Source organism: Beta vulgaris, chromosome 6, assembly GCF_026745355.1.
Source record: "Beta vulgaris subsp. vulgaris cultivar EL10 chromosome 6, EL10.2, whole genome shotgun sequence".
Taxonomy (NCBI): Eukaryota; Viridiplantae; Streptophyta; class Magnoliopsida; order Caryophyllales; family Amaranthaceae; genus Beta; species Beta vulgaris.
The window spans coordinates 63,366,107-63,386,901 of record NC_079207.1 but is presented as its reverse complement, the minus strand read 5'-3'; the positions used below and the strand labels follow the sequence as shown (position 1 = coordinate 63,386,901).

The 20,795-nt window shown below is 35.8% G+C and overlaps 1 protein-coding gene and 1 pseudogene across 1 annotated transcript; one reads left to right on the top strand and one right to left on the bottom strand.

The window, feature by feature from the left end:
• Positions 1-900: 900 nt before the first annotated feature.
• Positions 901-6,494, bottom strand: LOC104897372 (polygalacturonase At1g48100). Its single transcript, XM_010684231.4, has 7 exons — positions 5,905-6,494; positions 3,564-3,695; positions 2,977-3,204; positions 2,851-2,895; positions 2,551-2,758; positions 1,856-2,046; positions 901-1,574 (listed from the first exon to the last, which is right to left on the bottom strand). Exons 1-7 carry the CDS (start codon positions 6,334-6,336, stop codon positions 1,182-1,184), a joined length of 1,629 nt encoding a protein of 542 aa, XP_010682533.1. The 5' UTR covers positions 6,337-6,494; the 3' UTR covers positions 901-1,181.
• LOC104897373 (putative receptor protein kinase ZmPK1) lies at positions 6,397-20,184 on the top strand (annotated as a pseudogene).
• Positions 20,185-20,795: the final 611 nt, after the last annotated feature.

Genomic DNA, 20,795 nt, shown 5'->3' with positions numbered 1-20,795 from the left:
CCAAGCATTAGAGAGCATCTATAATACATGACTTGTGAAGGAGCACTAAAGAGAATCTTGTATCACTCTGGTTTAACGCTTGGGTTCATAATTTTGTGAGGCTTCAGTAGTTCCCATCGGGAGGCAGGGACAAAGTTTTACTTTTTCTAAGTCCCTAGAAAAACTTTGTTTCTATGAGATAGTAAATCAGAGGTAGGAAACTTTCATTTCTGGAGGGGCTCCTATTTTCTGTTATTAAGTTACTTAGTAAGCAGCTGCGTAGTTATTATGGAATAAGTAAAGCTGTCAGAGGCTTTCAAGCCAACATATTGTTCAAAGCATGTTCAAGGTGGATTCCCGCAACTTCATAGATGTAGCTGTGGAACATCTTGATAGAAGCATTTTGGAAGAACAAAAGGGCTCTCTTTTTTTTAGTTTGGACAATGTATCCTTGAGCTGTAACCCCTGACAAACTTGTGCATTCAGGAGTCCTGGCTGGGCATGGAATTTCAGACATGGAGGCTGCACAGTGGAAGATTCTAATGATAGAAGATATACACTGATACTGTCTATTATTAGCAGTTTTCTCTTATGCGAGAATATGTAGACTAGATGTTTCACTGTCTTCTGTGCTGTGTACCTTGCTTAGCTGTGGATTTGTAAGGGGTAGGAAATTAATATAACTGTTACTGTTGAAGACTAAAAAGTTATCTTATATGCTTTTGTGTTCTCAAAGTTCATGAAGTTTATGGCATGTCACTATTTGGACTTGCATTTCTCTTGAAAGTACATTTCTAGTGATCACTTATGAAATCTTTTTGACATTTGTAAGTGCTGGCACTTCTAATCTGTGCCATTGTGGTTTTCAGCTAACGTAGAAAGTGTACGATAGATCTTCTATTGGCACTGAATACTAAGGTGTGCTTCTGATAAATCAATATATTATTTATCAAATATCTACATCAAGCTATATATAATAACTTACACTGGGACAATGCCCGGATAAAATGACAATGCCTGGTAAGCAATAATCACGCTGGCTGGTAACTGATATAACCCTACTAAACAAGGGAGTTTAACCTACTAGCCTTAATCTATATACTCTCTAGCTATCAAGCCAATAGTGTGAAAAAAGACAGATCAAACAATCATCTGACCACAAAAGGAAAATAAGAGTACACAAAAGAGTAGTTATGATGTCATCAACATATATCAACATCAGTCTGAACCTTGTTCTTCAACGGCTTTCCAATTTGTAAACAACCAAGTGGAGGGGCAATAGGAGCCATAAGTTCTCCAAATGTTTCCCAGCAGTAGGGGTCATATAAGTGATACCGTTCTTGCAGTGGCTTTAGTTGTATGGTATTTAATGTTATGTCTGTGCATGGTAGCCCATCGCTGCATGCCAAATGTACAGGTTTTACAGTGTATGTGCCTTTTATATTTTGATAAGTTACACCTGATACAGCAACAGCCGTCGTTTGATTCTTGCATGTGCTTTTATCACAGTAATATTGGTCAATTACTATCGGAAGCTGAACTTCACTGACTTGAATATTTGAAAATGTAATGCCTTGCACAGATCCCGAACCACCCTGCAGGATGAAATGGTTAGAAGCATATAAATGAGTTTTCTTGCATATGATTGCGGTGATGTTTTATTTAGAAAAGGTCTAAAATGTTTTTTATGCTTAGTTCTTGAGTTAAAATTCTTCTTAAGCTCTGAGAATTCTGATTATTCTTTTTTCAACTACAAACCCCTGAGCCTAATCTCTCTGAGGTTCTTGTTTGTTAGTGATCGTATCAAACCGATTTACTCTGTCAACTAGTGATTTAAGTTAATTATATACATGAAAAGTATAACTGTCATGCATACCTGCCATGTCTTTATGCGGACTCCAGTCATCGTGCCTTGAATATTAACGTCTCTGACAGTGACGTTTGAGACACAGGCTTTAGTGTTATACCTTCCCAAGCTTCCAATACTGATGCCATGTCCAGGTCCACAGTTCACGCTGTGGATGTATACATTCGAGCATCCTGTTTGTATGGATATACAGTCATCACCTGCATCCAGTAGTTCGTTGTTAATATACACTGTCACCATGCCACGTGATCCTGTTTTATATCCCGTTTTAGTGTTGCTGTAATTTCTTTTCTCTGTTTTAATTTATCTAGAACCTTTATTGCAGATATTTTTTTCTGAGAGAAAACATATTAAAATTTTACATGGACTTTGTTTGTGATGAGGGACCATTTCAAGGTTCTGGCAGATGGCATTTTGGTGTGGATTTTGTGCTGTGGTCCTCTATATAGCATCTTGATGTTTTAGTGGTGCCCTGTAGAGATGGTTATCTTTTGATACTTGGACGTAGCTGATTGTTGCCCCAGAAGGCCAGAACATCTTTTATTTGGATGATGGAGTGAGCTAGGTGACAATGGACAAATGGTTGAACTTTTTTGCCAGGCTGGTAATATGGAGGTAACTTTCATATTTTACCTATTCCAGTTTTTGCTACTAAGTAGTAAATAGTTATGACTAGACTTTTTGAGCATAAAATATGTATTTACCACAGGCGAGGTTGCTAGAGTGAATTAGCACATCTTTGGAATTTTGGAGGTGGATTCCATCGGTATTAGGACTGTCGCCAGGTGATGAGACACTCATTGAGTAAACCAAGACTCCATTGCAATTGTCAAACTTAAGATGGCATTGAGGACTGTTTTGAATTGTTATTCCTGTGACCGTCACATTTATGCTGCCATAAAACCTTAGTGCCTGTGCAAACATGAGAGACCGATGTTAGGAAAATTTGATGATTTTGAAGTAAATAATCATTATCATCAGGAGTAGATAAATTTTGTCATTACCGTTGGCTTGACACTCGGCATTCTTCCGTTTAGCTGACTTCTCACCTATGACACGGTTGGCATATAATCAGTTTTAGTGGACTGTAAACATTTCTTTGCAGTATATGGAAGAATGAAGATAATTACCGGCATTGGGGGCCTTTCCAGGATAGAGTTATTTAATGGTACAACCAGTTTCATTTCATGATCTTCTTCTGGATCATAAGGAGCGTTTGTCCACCAAACAGAGCCGCTTCCATCAATGACTCCCTTTCCCTGTATGGTGATTCCTACCAGTTTTGTGAAATCCATCCACCACATTAGATTAGCTTTCCAAGCGTTTGGACTTGTTGGAGCAACGATAGTTCCGTCAAGCTGGAGCATTTCAAACAAGCCAGGTTAGAACAACTCCTACGGATTAAACTTATAAATACAAATTAATTGTCTGTTCGTTTGTGTGTCTCAGCTATGTTACTCAGACACTGATTGAGTGTCTATTTGGATACGGGTGTTCAAGTATCCGACTCTCTATTTTGTAGAAAAAAGACAAGTTTTAAGTTTAAAATGAAGCATCTAAGTGATGTGTCGTGTCGGACACAACACGATACGACACCCGGTTTTTGAGGTAAATAATGGTATCGTAACATCAATGCCTGTATTAAATCATAATGTGCAATCCTCTGCCCAACAAAATCAGAAAAAAAAAAAACATAAACTGAGGTTTTGGTGATTACCTGAAAAATAATGTTTCGTTGGCAGTAAGGCCCAGAGAATGAAATGGGTCCCACAAGGAACTGATATCCTGATGGAATCAACATCGTTGATGACTGAACTTTACAAGCTGCTGCCCATGCAGATTCAAATGCCTGCGTGAACACAATTGTTGTATCCGTGAAAATTTGCTTTAAGCACAAACTTTATGGTTGGTCCTCATTTGGCAGTTTGTGCATTTGTGTATATAATTATTGTTAGAGTCTGAACCCAAACTACCCTAACTAGAAAATTTGTCACTGGTCCCAGACCCTATTTAGTTACTGTCCTTTTTACTTGGCCCTCCACTCCCCTCTCTGCCCAATTATATTAAACGTTAATGCACCTTTTGTTGGCTGAGCAACACGAGACTATTTTACAGTAGAGTTCACTAAATGTGTCACTAAACCAAGTATTTCTTTTAGGTAAGGTTAAATAGCTGATCTGTTTTTAATATCTAACACCTAATGAATTAATCAAATAGATATATATTCTACCTATTGAGGATAACATAGTTATCCTAGTTGATAGAATGTCATATATCGGACTTATATGACAATATATGTTAGTGTTTAGTAAGGTCTCCTAATCTTGTAGTATAAATACGTGATTGATTAATGAGAAAAGATGTGACCAATATTGAGATTGGTATTGGTAACCAGAGAGAAACTTAACACTACCCTTTACCAAAATCATAATTAGGGAATGACGACGAAATAGAAATAAAGTAGGTTCAGAAAGGCCTATAGGTCATAATTCATGCCCAAATTTTGAGGAAAAAAGGGTTTTTTTCCCCTTCCCACCCCTATGACAGAGGTAAAGGTTACAAGAAGCTCTTTGCATTTGTTTAGGTAAATTGTGTACACTTTATTTTGGTAATGTTTTTATCTATCTATTTATCTATATATATATATATATATATATATATATATATATATATATATTATTGGCAATGAAGTTATATTACATCACTCTTTATTAATTGGAGGTACTGGGATAACTGGTTGCATAATTCATAATTGATTGCCCATGGTCCCAAATTTAGCCTACATTAGAACTATAGTACTGTGCTAAAATTTCTATGGACTAAAATGCATTTGCGGCATTGAGTTTTATCACTCTTTTAGAAAGTTACTGAACTTTTATTTTATGCTTACATTTTTTTTTGGTCATACTACGAGAAGTTTCCCATCGCCTTCGACGAGTGAACTAATCTCCTACGGGAGTTTGTATGGGACTTCAAAGGGCAACATTCCTCTTAGCTGAGATTTTTTCCATACCCAAGGCTCGAAAGGCGAACATGAGACCTTGGTTAAGGAGCAAGAGGCCCTTAACCACTCACGCCAACCCTAGTTGGTACGCGTAAAATATCAATAATCATTACAAAAATTATTAAAAGAGACGGTCGAATTTTAATATGAAAATAGACCTTATTACTAAATGGATTAAACTAGTCACCGAAAGAAATTAAACTAGTCACTATTTGGCTAATTCTCTTTTTAATATTGGGCTTACCATTGTCTAATTTTAATTTAAAAGTAAGCGGTCTCTTAGAAGACAAACTCTAATTGTGTACTTCCTCAATTTCTTAATAAATGTAAAAGTTGACTTTCATGCTTGCTGACACACAACTTTAACTGTTAATGTCATTAATTTTCAATTTTTTAATGCTTTATTTAAAACTTACTTATTTTGAAATTATATAATGAGACTAATCCAACAACATTTACAAAATAACATTCGTTATTTTATATTAAGGAGGGTTATGGTCGAAATTAGTATATGCATAATGCAAATGTTAAAGTGTTAGCATTTATTTTAAATAGAAGTAAGTATTGTGTTTAAAAAAATAACACAAAGTTTCTCTAGAATAGGCATCCTATAATGCGCGTAGTGGCATTTTTGCTAACATGTACTATTAAACAATACTGGAAGGGCCTAGGGAAATTTGCACTAGAAAAAGACTTTGAGGGAATTATTTTTAGTGACATATTCAAGACAAGTGGTAAAACTCATGGTGTGGACAGCTCTAGGAAAATAGAACAAACTGAGTATAATTTCCCCTGCAGTACTGACTTCAGTTCAGCCCTTCAGGAGTCCCTGTTTCAGTGAACTAATGTGACAATTGGCCAATCCTCATTGTTGACACATTTTCTATTCTATAACTAACCAAGTGATTGTATATGTGTATATGCTCTTGCTCCAAAATTGTAGCTCAGTTGACAATCTAAATTTCTTACATATATGGACCATGTTTTCATATTGGGTGCCTAGATAGAATCTAAACAAGTGATTGATCAACTATAATGGAGTTCAAAGTCTTACCTTAGTATCATCATTATTACCATCACCCTTTGCTCCATAATCTAGTACACTGAAAATGTTATTACTTTTCTCTGGTTCGGGTGTCGGAATTTCAACTATTGGTGTGGGATTTACTGGTGACTTGGCTTTAGGAGGTGAACTTTTGTAGTGTGGAGCTTTCTGAATTGGCGGCGTGTCTGCTACTGGACTCGGTTTTGGTGGAGACAGAGGTTTTGGCTTTGCTTTTGGTTTACTGATGTGGTGGTGATTGTGGCTGTGGCTTCCATGACTTTTTCCTTTCTTCTTAAGCAATGAGCTCGAAAGCGGTCTGCTTTGCCTCCAGTGTCTGCTTCTTCTAGCATTGCACATGTCAAAATTTGTGCACCAAAGGAGTATAACAATGAGAAGCATTAATGTGATGTTTTTGATGTCAAAACTACTCATTTTTATCATATAAGAAGTTTAAAGAGTAGGAGATTGAAGACTATGGAGAAAGAGAGAGATGCTGTTTTGGGAGAAGAGAAAGAGTGAAGGAGAGACACAGAGCAGGTGCTTCTTCTGATAACTAAAGAAGAAGAGTTGGTTGTGGTTTAAATAAGTGGGGAATTTCCAACAACAGAAGACTATGCAAACACGAGCCAGTTTTACATAATGTAAGGGATATTTGTTTTATTCCTCTCCTCAATTCTTCAATACTTTATCATTAATATTTCTTAGTTTTATTTATTTGGGATAAGTTGTTAAAACCCTCATATTATTGACATCTGTCACCTTCTTGTTTGCATGTGAGTCATCCAGTTGTTGATAGTAATTTCTTACATAATCCTACTTAATTATATACAAATTTCAACTAGGCAAGCAATTTGCATTAGCATTCTCGTGAATTCGCCTTCGTAAGCATAATTTTTATGAAAATCTTCTATGACATTGTGCACAGTTTAAGAAATTGACTTTGTTGTTCCATTTTATCATTAAGATGTGATTAATACACAATTATATTATTGGGTGGAAAATGCTCTGTTTTTTCTTTGATATTTAGTATTTACTACATGAAGATTTTGATTTGCTTCTAATTATAGTTCTTTTGAGTTATGAAGTATGCTCGATTCGCTTCGTTATTGTGCGCGATTCGCTTCGTTATTTGTTTCCCCATGTGTTATCATCTGCTCCTATCACAAATTACATGTATAGAGACTAATGCATCATATATATAACATACGTATAAATTAAGAAGGCAATGCCCTCAATTCTTAAACTCTCCTGTAATTGTTTTCCATGGTTTCTGTTTTAGTGGTTTTATTTGCACTGGAAAAACCAAAGAGTGCACGTGAGTGGGTATATCATATATGGCTATAAGTTTTCAAAGCCTCTGATTGTAACAGCTCTCTATGTATCACATGCAACATTCACGGGTAAGAGTTTTTGGTACTTTGTCTTCTCAACCAACAGCAAATACAGGCCACAGTATCTGTAAGTCAATTAGTTAATGCTCTCTACCTTTTAAGCTTTGGGTGTTTCCTTACACTTTGCATAATTTTGTAACAAATTTCTCATAATTTGCCCTTATGGAATCTCTCCAAGAACTTTCAAGTAAGCTGATGCTCTCAAATGGATAATAAATAATGATTCAAATTGTTTTAAAGAAACATTACTGTTAAAAGAAGCAGTTTAGTAGCAAGTTGATACCACTTGTGTGCTACTATTGCTTATTTTTATAGGCGGTTATTCTCACTATGGTCGACTAAGATGAAGTAGCACAAAAATTGTTGGATAGAAGATTTGGATTCAATAAATTATGTTTGTACGATATAATGTACTACCTTCGGTCTTTATTAGTTTACCCATTTCTTTTGCTTCTATTTTGGAATGGAACCATTAACTTTCCATCACACATACATTCAACTTTAATATACAATAATAGTTTCTCTTTCCTTCTATGTCCCACAATATTGTTTCTCCTAAAACTTTGTGCAAAAGAAACGGGTAAACTAATAAAGACCTGAGGGAGTAATATATTAAGTTGGATTACGAGTTTAGTTAATATGATGAGAAGTAACTTGTAGGTACTTCATCTTCTTATTTACTTTTAGGGAATAGTTGAGTGGGTAGTATGGCTGATTAGCTGGTGTTACATCACTTTTATTGGAACCACATGCTAAAGGGATAAAGCAGGAATGAAAATTTAACTGAAACTTCACAATTAGCATCAACCAAAGTTGTTTAATCCAGGTGAAAGTGAAACCTCTGCTATACATAGTAATTAGTGTGCTTAAGATTAGAACAGTAACATTATGTTAAAATAGCCCATTGTTTTGAACTTTACATGGTTTGTTACGACATGGAATGCTCTATTTTTGTTGTTGTATGGAAAATGCACTGAATAAAATAAATAGTACTAGTACTTTACTTTTCAGAATGTCAGTGTCATTTTAAACTATCTTTTATTTTTATGTGATTACATCATAATGATCAAAGTGCTGGTACTAGTTGCTCGATTACTGCTGTTACAGACTATGCATCAATGTTCCTTGATGCCAGAAAAACCAGACAATAAAAAGTTCACTGGAGCAAGAACAGCAAACTTAGAAAATTGAATACAGTAATTCCAGAAAATACAAGAAAAACATCAATACCCTACCAAAACTAAGGCCTCATTTGAAATCTTTTACCAAACCAAGTTGTAGAATCCCTCTAGAGTCTAGTAACAAAATTTCACCTTAGCCTCCTTATGTAGAGTACAGAATTACATATCAAACATATGGTAGGGAACATTATTGTAAGCTCAAATATTAGGTAGATCAACGACGTATCGACATCTTTTCTTTCGTACATCGCTCGTACGATGGAAGAGCTGCCGCCTGCCAGTCACAACTCACATGTAGGTAATGAATTCAAAGACTGCCTCTTCTGTCATCAAGTGCGTATTTTATGGGATTTTACGGTCGATTAGTATCTTTAAAGGCACTGCATGAGTATAAATTACTGTAGTATACTGTTACCATGGAGAAGACATGAATAAGAATGACAAACTCTATACAAGAATTTTTAATTAAGGGTACTAGCTCGGAGCACAGCATATATTGTCAGGTCCAGACTTGCGGTGCAGGATTTGATGAAATGTGATTCAATTATATTTTAAAGAAGTGGTTAGTTGTAACTATTAAGCATGTTAAGTTTTGGTATCAAACAAGAAAATGTAGTTTATCTAAGATGCGACAACTTGCAAAAGGACAGAGACCAAATTTATGGAAGTTTTTTTTACCTAGGAAATCTGACTAGTAGACAAGGGATTTAAGATCTAATGATCTTACGTATCTTGTTATGTAATAGTAAATGGTATTTTTAGCTGACATAATTTGCCTAGCCAAGCTTGTTTTCTTCCTTGTAATGTCTTGTTTGTAAGGGTAATTACATGAGTTCTTACAGTATGAGCACCAGCGTTGTGATTTTTTGGGGAAAAACTATGCGTTTTTGGGATATGCGCGCTCTCTGGTTAGAACCCCTAAGGGGTCCAAATGGTTTGGACACACATCTCTATTCCCGAGTGCACATTCTCCTCTCTTCTTTACATCAGCTAATTTCGATCAAACGTTTTGAGGCTGAATTTCTTAGGTGAATTAGATAATGGGTATTCTAGATGACTGACTTCTTTGTGACTGGTAATTTGCTGTAATCTTTTTATTTGTGCAATTTAATTTGGTGTAATCTTGATCAAGTGATTGTTACAAGGTTTCATGCTTTCATCTGTAGTTATTGCTGTAGTTATGGTAAAAAAAAAACAGTTTGATATAAAGGAGTAACATTCTGCATTTACAGGTGAAGGCTCTGAGTGGTCTGATTTTATAATTCCCCAAGTGAGAAGTATATACTAGAAATCCTAGGACCATAGAAATAGGTGTATGACATTAATGTTCGCAGATATACTAAAAGCTGGTAAATTAAGCAACTTGTTACCCTATTGGTTGGGAGATGCTACTATAATGGAACTAATACTGCCACTCTTTGCATGCCACTGAAAGTAACACATTAAATTCTCATCTTATTGCAAAAGAGGTAAAAGACCATCGATGTGAACTAGCTTAGTTGGTGAAGTATTAGGATGCATATAAAGACTGGGGATCAGGCCTCTTCGACATCAATGTTCTCGGTGATTTTATGTAGACGAAAAGGCATAAAAGAGATGAGGAGATACTATAATTGTCATGAGGGTTTACCAAGTTTGAGATTTAAGATTGGAAATTGACAAAAATAAGCCAACTTTTGGCCCATCTTTCGCAAATAAGCCAACCTTTTGAAATTCCAGAGATAAGCTAACCTTTGCATCATTTTAGCCAAATTTAGGTCAGATGACTTGTGACCGGTTGTATAGGCTATAATTTTGTTTTATTTCTTTAATTTCCACTTTATTCTCATTTTTTACTCTTTATTTTTCTCTCTCCTCTCATTCAATCTTTTGCTTCCTCTCTCCTCTCTCCCTCTTTCCTGCTCACCTACTGGACCTCCACCCACCGAATCACCACCCATCGGATGTCCACTTTCACAACGGACCTCCTTTCTCTCTCCCTTCGATCTCCTTTCTCTCTCTCTCATTCGAAATCTGATTACATTGGTTTAAAGGGGGTGGTGTTTGGTTCGGGATGGGGGTTTCATGGCAGGGGTTTTGGGTGGTTTCACGACAGGGGTTTTGGGAATTAGTATGGTCGGGTTGTTTCGGGGTTTTGGGTGGTTTCACGGGGGTGGGGTTGGGTGTTGGGTGTTGGGTGTTTCTGGGTTTTGTGGCTGGTTAAGGCACACCTGGGCTTAGGGTGATGGTGTGGCTGGGTTCGGTGGTTTGTAGTGGTGGTGGGGCTCGGTTCAGTGGGTTTGTGATGGCGTCGGGATCAGTGGGTTTGTGTTGGTGTCAGATTTGTGGTGTCGGGTTCAGTGGTTTGTGGCCGTGTCAGGGTTGGTTAGGGGGTTTTGGGTTTGGTGAGGTGGGGTGGGGTGTTTGGTTGTGGGTGGGTTTGTGGATGGGTGTGGATGGTCTAAGGGGTGTTTATCGGGTTCGGTGGTGGGGTTGGTTCGGTGGTGGGTTTGTGGATTTTGAGTGATGGTGGCTGGTTGTGCGATGGATGGGGTTGGGGCAGTGGTGTGGTGTGGCAGTTGGGGTGGTGGGGTGGCAATTGGGGTGGCGGTTAGGGTGGCTGCTGTGGTGGCGGCTGGTGGTGGGGGTGGCTTTGGTGGTGTTCATGGTGAATGTGTAGAGGGGGTGGTTAAGGTTTTTATTTATTTTTTTAAGTTTTAATTATTAATCAAATTAGGTATAAAATACTGATTAAGTAGTGATTATATTATAATTAAGATTAATAAAATAATGATTAAATAGCGATTAACTTGTTGTAACCTGTGTTAGCAGGTGAATGAAAAGCTCTAACCTAAATTTGGCTAAAATGATGTAAATGTTAACTTATTTCTGGAATTTCAAAATGTTGGCTTATTTGTGGAAGATGGGCCAAAAGTTGGCTTATTTTTGTCAATTTTTCCTTTAAGATTTGATAATGAGATATCATAATGAAAATTTTAGAATGACTATATAAAAACAATGTTGTTGGTGCATATAATACTGTGAGCTGAAGAGTTGTTCACAGGTGGGTGAGGTAGCACAACAGCCAACAATCTCTCACCTGTTTGGTACTGTATGTACGCATGTAACTAAATGGTTTGCTTCCTTTTCACATTATAAAAATGGAGATCTACATAATTACTACTTCCTTCGTTGTATCACATTGTTTCTTTTTCCGGTTTTTAGGACCCAACTTAGAGTTATTGGCATCTCATAGTGAGATGTCAAGATAACATTTCACAAAATCTTTGGTATCAAAATAGAGGTATTTGATACCAACTCTATCTCGATACTAAATTTCAGTTTGGTACCGACATTATATTTTGATATCAAATTATTCTAGTTTGGTACCACTTGATTTAGCTTTGATATCAAATTTTTGACATCTCACTATGATACGCATATCCAAGCTTAAGGGTTAAGGAGTAAAATTTTTAATATATGAGTGTGACTATGATGAGGGAATAATGTAGGGAGGAAATTCAGAAAGGAAATAATGGTTTATATGTGGAGGATGTGACTTAAGGAGCCGTCTTTTTGTGGGATCACATGCTCGTGAACTTTTGGGACCCTCTCGTGATCTTTAATGGAGTATTAAAGAAAGATGATTGGAGAACCTTTTTGCTGTTTTATACTTAGAATTTATTTAATTAATGAACCCGTATATGAAAGAACAAAGTGTTACTCATTTATTTCCTTGTGGTTAGGGAATTAGGTTGATGAATGAAAGCTTTAAAAGTTGTCATGTCTTTATTATGAAATGCCTTCAAAGACATGCATGCGTTTGACACATAAGGAAATTATTTCATTCTTTCATGGGGCCAAACAACCCCTTAGAAATTTCTGAGGTTCTTATGCAATCCCCTCATATCTTCTCATTTTGGTGGTGTGGTTGAAGATGATGATTCTTAGCAATCCTTGGATGGATAATCCATAACTCTAGCATGTGAGGTCTAAAATTAGGATTGTTTTTTTTTTTTTTTTTGTATTTTCTATTTTGTATCTTGTGTTTTTTTCAATTATGGTTGATTAAAGTGCCAAAAGACAAAATATTTGAAAAGAAGAATTTCTTAGATGTTGGTTCATTGATTATAGTTAAATGGGCATTTTGGGATTAAAGCATGGTAGTGAGATTATGATTTGATTTGAGTTATAATTTCGAATTGTGTTTGTTTGTTTGATCATATGTATCTCTATTTCATTACTAGAGTCTTGGTGATAAGTTGATAACTGATAAGATGTTGAATTGCGTATTCTCAATTTTGACAAACATGAAATATGTGGATGAGTTGACCTTTGTTTCCCATTTTTTGTTCTCTTATCTTATAAGACAAATGCTTGGTTTATTTGTCAACTACTCTAGCTGGTGAAATTTTGATATATAGTATCTAAGAATAACAATATACGTCATCTTTCTAAAGTAGATAAAATATAGGGTGACGCACATGAATTAAGGAGAAGAAAGAGAGAGAAATAAAAAGGACTCATGTTATCAAGAGAGAAATAGAGAGAAATAAATGTTGAATAAAGTAACGTTTTATTCATTCTAAAACAACATAAAATCATAAGTGCTTCATCTATTTTAGAACTGAGAAAGTATACTTATATAAGAACTAGTATTATCCAAAATCGGACTTTGTGGTCAATTAACTAGTAGTTATCATAAACCCATTACAAGTCCATTTTCTGATGCTTCACATGCATGTGCTACTCACAAATGGATATTGACATAAAGTTATTTTTGGAGATGTCTTCATCTTCTTGTGATCTTCACTTGCCATCCCAAGGCCTTGTTTGGTTGCCTGAAATATGGATCAGTGAAATTAAACAAGATAATTATAGCAAAGAGAAAGAAAACCAGTCACGCGGCGGCTAGTGTGATGTACTATGACATGTAACAAAACGATAAAAGCCAATTTCTCGATTTCCCTGCCTGTTGTAGGTCGTTGGGTAATTTAGAGAAGTGAAAACAAATTGCTATCATTTTGTAAGTTGGCATTTTGTAAAAAGGTTGTCCATTTCTTCCAAATGTAACCAATTTTGATCTTTAAAATAGTAAGAAAATTGTTGGGTTATGTTATTTAGATTAGTTGCACAGTCCTACCATAGATTCCTATGTTGTAAGGTATGCAAAACAAAGAAACAAAATTACAACAAACCGATATTAAGGTTTATATGGTTTATCGACGATGTGTTGCCTAGTCCATAGATAGTATAGGGAGAAAAGTAAAATTTTATTAGGTTATTAGGTTTAGGATACGGTTTAAATCTTTGTTTAGGAGGTATAACTAGTTATTAGGCTCAGGCTATGCCCCGGGTAAGAAAAAATTTCATTTATCAATATAATACTTTATGATAGTAATATTAAATACAACTTAGCCTAGTGGTTAAAACTTTAGTATATGTACTTGAGGTCTTGGGATCAAACCCTATACTATGCAATTTCTTAATTTTTTATTATACATGGATTACATGAACTAAAACTCCCTAGGGAGAGCCACGTGGCACAGTTTCTTGTTTTCGCACGCCTTTTAATATATATGTATAGATTGTTTAGAAGAAAGTTAAGATCATTTATATATTAAAGAGTTCATATACTCGATCTTTTGTAGTGACATATTGAATTCTTTTTCGAGGCATCAAAACATGTTTCTTGTCTGTTCAACTTTTAAATTATATCGTATCGCAAATTTCAAGAAACCAATCTAGTTCACAACAATCTAGTATTTTGAAGCAGCCCTAATTGTTAACGTAAAACAAAGGAACTAGTACATGCTAAAATATGGAGTATAAACACTAGTACACATGCCAATGGTTTTCAGGAGAGTCTATCGTGCAATCAAAAGAATCTTATCTTTTTAATAATCTCATGTATGTCTTACTCTATGACTTTGAGGAAACAATCAAGAGAACAATAGCTTGACAATTAGTTTTAATTTGATCCTATTTAAGTTATGTAATACTACCTCTGTTTCTTAATAAGTGCAACATTTTCCTTATTTGGAATAGTCACAATAAGTGCAACCAAGCTCAAAATAGTAAAAAAAGTTCAATAATATTACAAATATGCCACCAAAAAGCAAGAGGGGACCACAACTTTTTTGTTTCATCACTTGAATTACTCACTTTATTGTGGTCCCAACTTTCTCTCTCTACATTCCTTGGTATTCCCCCCACTTTCTCTATGTTGTACTTACTAAGAAACGGAAGTATGTTATATTTTATTACATACATGCAATATATATGCTTTCTACTCGTATAAGTTCTCTTTAGGTCTATAACTAGCTAGTTATATATAAGCAAAATACAATGTCGACGGATAAGCTTTGGCATCCACTAATCATGTACCACTACCTCATTTATTACAAGAAAAACAACATATAATGCTCATTTGTCCACAATAGTTAAGACCCCAGTTCCAATAGTAGCACAAGAAATACAACTAGACAAGAAAAGAAACAAAATCAAATAGTGACAAAGGAAGTGATTCACGGATCATCTTTGAAGTTGGAGTTTTAGAGTGTGTGCTAGAAAAGAAAACACAAGTAAAAAGCTTCCAAGTGAGAAGTGTAGCTCATAAATACATTATTTGTTTTACTTGTCAAGCATGTGAATTAATAAATTTAGTACCAAGATATATATAGCTCATAAATACAAAATGAGTTGGTTTGTTTTCTCTCTTTTCTTGATCAGCTTATAGTTATCCGTGTTTCTAATTTTTCTTTCATGTGTATGAATTCTATTGATGCACGTAGTAGTGGAAACAAGAGCTTTTTGTTTGTTACCAAAATTTATATATTTTTGAAACATAACATCGACAGTGTTGAATGGCCTACAAGTATAAGTTGTTTTGTTTATTTTACTTAGAAATCACGGATCCAATAATATTGAGGTTCAGAAATTTGTCATACGTTATGTTTTGAGAACTTAGTTCTTTTGCTATTGCAATCTTGCATCATCTCTTCATTCCTCATGCAAATGCATGTGAATTCTTGAACCTCAACGTAATTGGCTTTTTATTTATTTTATATTCTTTGAAATGTTAATTATGTCAAAAAGCCAAGTCCAAAAAGTTGTTTCAAGCATTTTTTTGATTTCGGCTTAAAGTCCAATTTTCCAGCTAACTTGAAAGTCATGTACTAAGCAAGTTTTTTTAACTGTTTGATCAGTTGAAAAGCTAAAAGTCAAAAGCCAACTCAACAATCAATTGCCAAACATCCCCATAGTTAGCCGTTAGTTGCTACTCATGTTTGGTTAAAAGTAAATTTATAGTATCTCATTCAAAGCCATATAAATTCCAACAAAGGATACCTTATAGTGTATGCAAAGACTATATATGAATTGTAACACTATTACAAGTTTTAAAAAAAAACATTGCGAACACTAAATTTGGTAAAACTGACTTGTATTTGATTTCTCACCAAAATTCAATGGCCAAATTGAAATTGACCCAATCGATCAGATATTGATTCAAATTGATGCGAATAGGGGTGAGCAGAAATTCCGGGTACCCAGACGCAGACCCGAACCCGGTATGGACACGCTGGGTCCGAACCCGGTCCGGGTCCAAAAAATGGACCTAGTTGCATCCGGTTCCAATTCTGGGTAGAATTTTGTCGGACTCGATACCTGGTGTGTACCCAGTTTGACTGGTTCCAGCTCTGGGTACCTGGTTGGAGCGGGTCTAGGTCCGGGTATCCAGAACTTAGAATTGGTTTTTTTCATATACTCATATAGAATTGGTAATAGGATAATAGTTGTTAAGTAAAAAGTTAGTACTTAGTAGGCCTTTAGATCCATTTAATTTTTTTAAAAAATTTTATAGCTCAATTGGCCGATCTTAGTATCTTGTTAAACTTACAACTGGGTACCTAGTTCTGGACCTGGTATCCACCGGTTCCGGGTCTGGGACCAAAAATTTAGGACCCGGTTTGACCAATTCCAGATTTTTAATACCCACTGGGTCCGGATCTATGAAATTCTACCGGATACCCGGTTGTGCTCACCCCTAGATGCGAAACAATTCAATTGACTTACCACTCGAATATGATATGAACCAAATTGATGAGAGTTGATTGTTTTATTTGGGACCTCTAGTGATCACCTATGTATTAAACCTCATTTTCATTATGCATTGTCCTATATTAGAGAAAGAGGAGATAGAGTATCATTTATAAGGTAAAGGAGTTACTCCTATTATTACCAATTGATTTTAATATGGAACTTTCTTTGGGTTTGTATGTGCAGACCCATCTTCAATATGATTTGTATTTTAGCAAATTACTTGGGTCCGCGGTCATACAAGGTTACCTGAAATAAGAATCCAAGCCCATATCTTAGCACACAAAGTCAAAAAGTAAGATGTAGAGGACGACATCTATATTTGCAATAGCGTATGCCGTATAGTCAGGGTTTGGCAAGCAATGGATCTAAAATTTGTGTGGTGAAGTCAAGATTTAACTAAACATAAAAGTCTATAAGTGGACCACATACATAAGTACATAACTAAACATGAAAAAAACTTGTGCTTAGAAGACATGAGTGCAGGATACTATACAATATACAAAGGTTCAACTAATTATAAGGAGATATTAAGATAGCCTAAATCAATATGTAAACTTGTCGTCAAGCTTTATAAACTAACTAGTATTGTTTAAGTTCTAATATAGTATAGATTGATATGTCTATTATAATTAATAGAGAGAGCGTGCAAATAATATTTATAGTCGCCTCATATCTTACGTGCCTAAAATCATAAATAATATTGTGGTTGTACACCACTATGATGACTAGATTGATCCATTCAATGGTAGATTCTCATCTTATGAATTGTCAGAGGTTCAATCTTGGCAATACGTCCTTTTAATTTCCTTATCTTTCCTCCACTCTCATTGCGAAGTTCCTATTAGTAGAGTTATTTTCCTACCATAATAATTATAGTAATGATGATGAAAGTTACACACTGCGTATATTTGATTTTTCCTGAAATAAAGGGGATTATTTCTCAGTTTTAAGTCATCAGTCAACTTTCTATGACCAAAACACCTCTTATTTGGTCTATGATATAAACTCCATATCTATCTATCTATGACTCTATGAGGTAATCAACCAAACATAGCAGTGATGAAAACATTCTATATTAGTATCTTAGCAATCTTACTTCTTCTGATCATACCTACCCTTACGCTCTGCATGAAGAAACACACTCTAACTAGGGGTTTAGCTCTTTCTGTAGAGAATCCAAATGATGTATTGACCTCTCCAAGTAATGTTTTCTCTGCAGGTTTCCACAAAGTTGGTAACAATGCATTTTGCTTCGCCATTTGGTTCGAAAATTCCGTGGAGAAAACAATTGTTTGGATGGCAAATCGAGATCAACCAGTAAATGGCAAGCATTCCAAGCTGAAGTTGTTGAAAGATGGCAATCTCTACTTAATGGATGCAGACAGAATCACTGTATGGTCATCCAACACAGTAGGTGGCTCAAGTTTACAGCTTCTTGACTCAGGTAATCTTGTTCTAAGGAGCTCATCATATGCCATCCTTTGGCAAAGCTTCGAGTTCCCAACCAATACGTTACTTGCAAACCAATTTCTTACTCGCGAACTTAGCTTAATCTCCTATAGAAGCCAAACAAACTACTCTGCTGGTTTCTACAAACTTTACTTTGATAATGACAATGTTTTAAGGTTACTCTTTGATGATGGTGTGGAGATATCTGGTGTCTATTGGCCTGATATTGGGCTTGTTAGCTGGGATGCAGGAAGGACAATATTTAATGATACTCGAGTTGCTAGCTTTGATTCTAATGGTCAATTTAAATCGTCTGATGATCTGCAGTTTAACGCTAGTGATTTTGGGATCGGGCCTCAAAGAAGGCTCACTCTTGATTTTGATGGTAATCTGAGGATGTACAGTTTGTTAGACAATGGTCGATGGTGGGTTACATGGGAGGCTTTCGTCAAACAATGCAATGTGAATGGCTTATGTGGACCTAACAACTTATGCAAGTATGTACCTAACTTTGGAAGGAAATGCACTTGCTTACCAGGTTTTAGGCTCAAAGATCATACAAATTGGATGCGTGGGTGTGAGCCAGAGTTCCAACTCCCTAGTAATACTAGTCAGGTTGATTTCATTGGTTTCCCTCATGTAGAATTTTATGGCTATGACCTTGATCACTTGCAGAATTATACGTTTGAAGGATGCAGAGACCTCTGTTTGCAGTCACAGAATTGCAAGGCTTTCTTGCTCAAGTATGATCACAACATGTTTAACTGTTACCCAAAAGCGCGTTTGCTCAATGGGTACCAAGCACCTAATTTTCATGGCACTCTATATCTCAAAGTTCCCAAGAACATGAAGGTGTCTATTATATCTTCAAACAGCACAACTGAAGAACGGTCAAAGCTGTATTGTAGTGCAGGTGACATGAAGAAGATTCAGCTGCAAAGAGATTATCGGACAAAGGATAAAGGAGGGCCATTAAAATTCTTACTTTGGTTTGCCATTTGAATAGGGATCATGGAGACAATTTGCGTTCTACTGGTATGGTGCTTCCTATTTAGGGCTCACAGTGGCTCAAGCAAGTTAACACAACTTTATGACTTAGTTGGCTTCAAGAGGTTTTCTCATGATGAATTGAAAAAGGCGACAAGAAATTTTAGAGAAGAGATTGGAAGAGGAGCATATGGAGTTGTTTACAAGGGTAAGCTTGAAGATGGTAGAGTCGCTGCAATCAAGAAGCTTGTGGATGCTAGTGACCAAGGAGAAGCAGAATTCTTAGCTGAGGTAAGCACTATAGGCAGGCTCAACCACATGAACCTAATTGAAATTTGGGGATATTGTGCTCAAGGAAGAGAAAGGTTGTTGGTATTGGAGTACATGGAAAACAAATCACTAGCAGAGAAGCTATCATCGACTTCTTTGAATTGGGAAAGGCGATATGAGATTGCTCTAGGAACTGCAAGAGGCCTAGCTTATTTGCATGAGGAATGCATGGATTGGATCCTACACTGTGATGTCAAGCCCCAAAATATCTTACTTGATGACAATTTTCAACCAAAGATTGCTGATTTCGGTTTGTCAAAGTTGATGAATCGAAGAGGAGCTAGTCATTCTAATTTCTCAAGGATTAGAGGAACAAGAGGGTACATGGCTCCAGAGTGGATTACCAACCTTTCTATAACTTCAAAGGTCGATGTTTACAGCTATGGGGTTGTTTTGCTTGAGATAGTGACAGGTAAAAATCCAAGCATGGTTGATGTAGTGACATGGGTAAGGGAGAAAAAGAGCGCGCTACCAACATTAGAGGCATGGATTGAAGAAATCGCGGACCCATTGATGGAAGGTAACTACAATGTTGTTCAAATGCAAACTCTTACTTCAGTAGCCTTGCAGTGTGTTTTGGAGGACAAAGATGCAAGGCCAACTGTGAGTCAAGTGGTTGAGATTCTACAGGGTGATCATTTCCTACCCTAAACCAAGCTGGTAAATGCCAAATGGTAATGCAATCAACTCCCCCCTCCTAACCACCAAAATGTAGTTTTTTTTTTGTTTTGCTACTTTTCTTGGTTTAAGCTATGTAATGATAGATTTTTAGCGCATTATTCTATTGTTTAAGCTAATGTTATGCAATTTGTTTAGCGTTCTTATAGCTTCTAGTACAAAGTAAGATCGAAATTAGTGAAGTGCTCAAACTGAGTTTTTTTGCTCTTGTTGTTGGTCCAAGTTTTAACATGCTTCCGTGTGCGTACAGCTAGTATGGTGCTATGTTAGATATTATAAAGACCTTGCGAAGTGGGTGTCCTAACTCCTAATCGGCTAATCCCATTATCTCTCTTCTGCTGCAACCAAACAACACCAATCTCTTCGTCTTATGTAATGAACTTGTTTGAATTTATCTTTTTCACCATATTCAAGATACACGCTTAATTATAAGTATTTTAAATTAGATTTTAGTAAATTAATAAAAAAAGCTCGACGAAGTTCAACGTTAGAAATCATTTGGTAATGACTACACTAGTATAGAATTGAGAGACTATTATTAGTTTTAATTTTACACCCCTTTTTTGACGTGGATTACTTCCCAATTATCCTAGAGCATAAAGAATATTTATAAAATTTTCATACTCCCAATATAACAATATTGAATACAACTATAGGAGTAGTACTTTGCCTCTTCTTTAAGCAAAGGCATCCCAATTCACCCTTCCTTTCGGTTAGACAGCCCACTTTTGGCACTAGTTAACTAAAATCAATTACATGATTTCTAGTCTCTTTAGACAAAAATGGAAATTGTAACATTATG

Coding starts and splice junctions, on each gene's coding strand:
- LOC104897372 (XM_010684231.4), bottom strand. CDS start 6,336: ATGATAAAAATGAGTAGTTTTGACATCAAAAACATCACATTAATGCTT. Junction 3,205..3,563: donor AACGAAACATTATTTTTCAG/GTAATCACCAAA, acceptor GAAATGCTCCAG/CTTGACGGAACTATCGTTGC. Junction 2,759..2,850: donor TGCCGAGTGTCAAGCCAACG/GTAATGACAAAA, acceptor ATGTTTGCACAG/GCACTAAGGTTTTATGGCAG.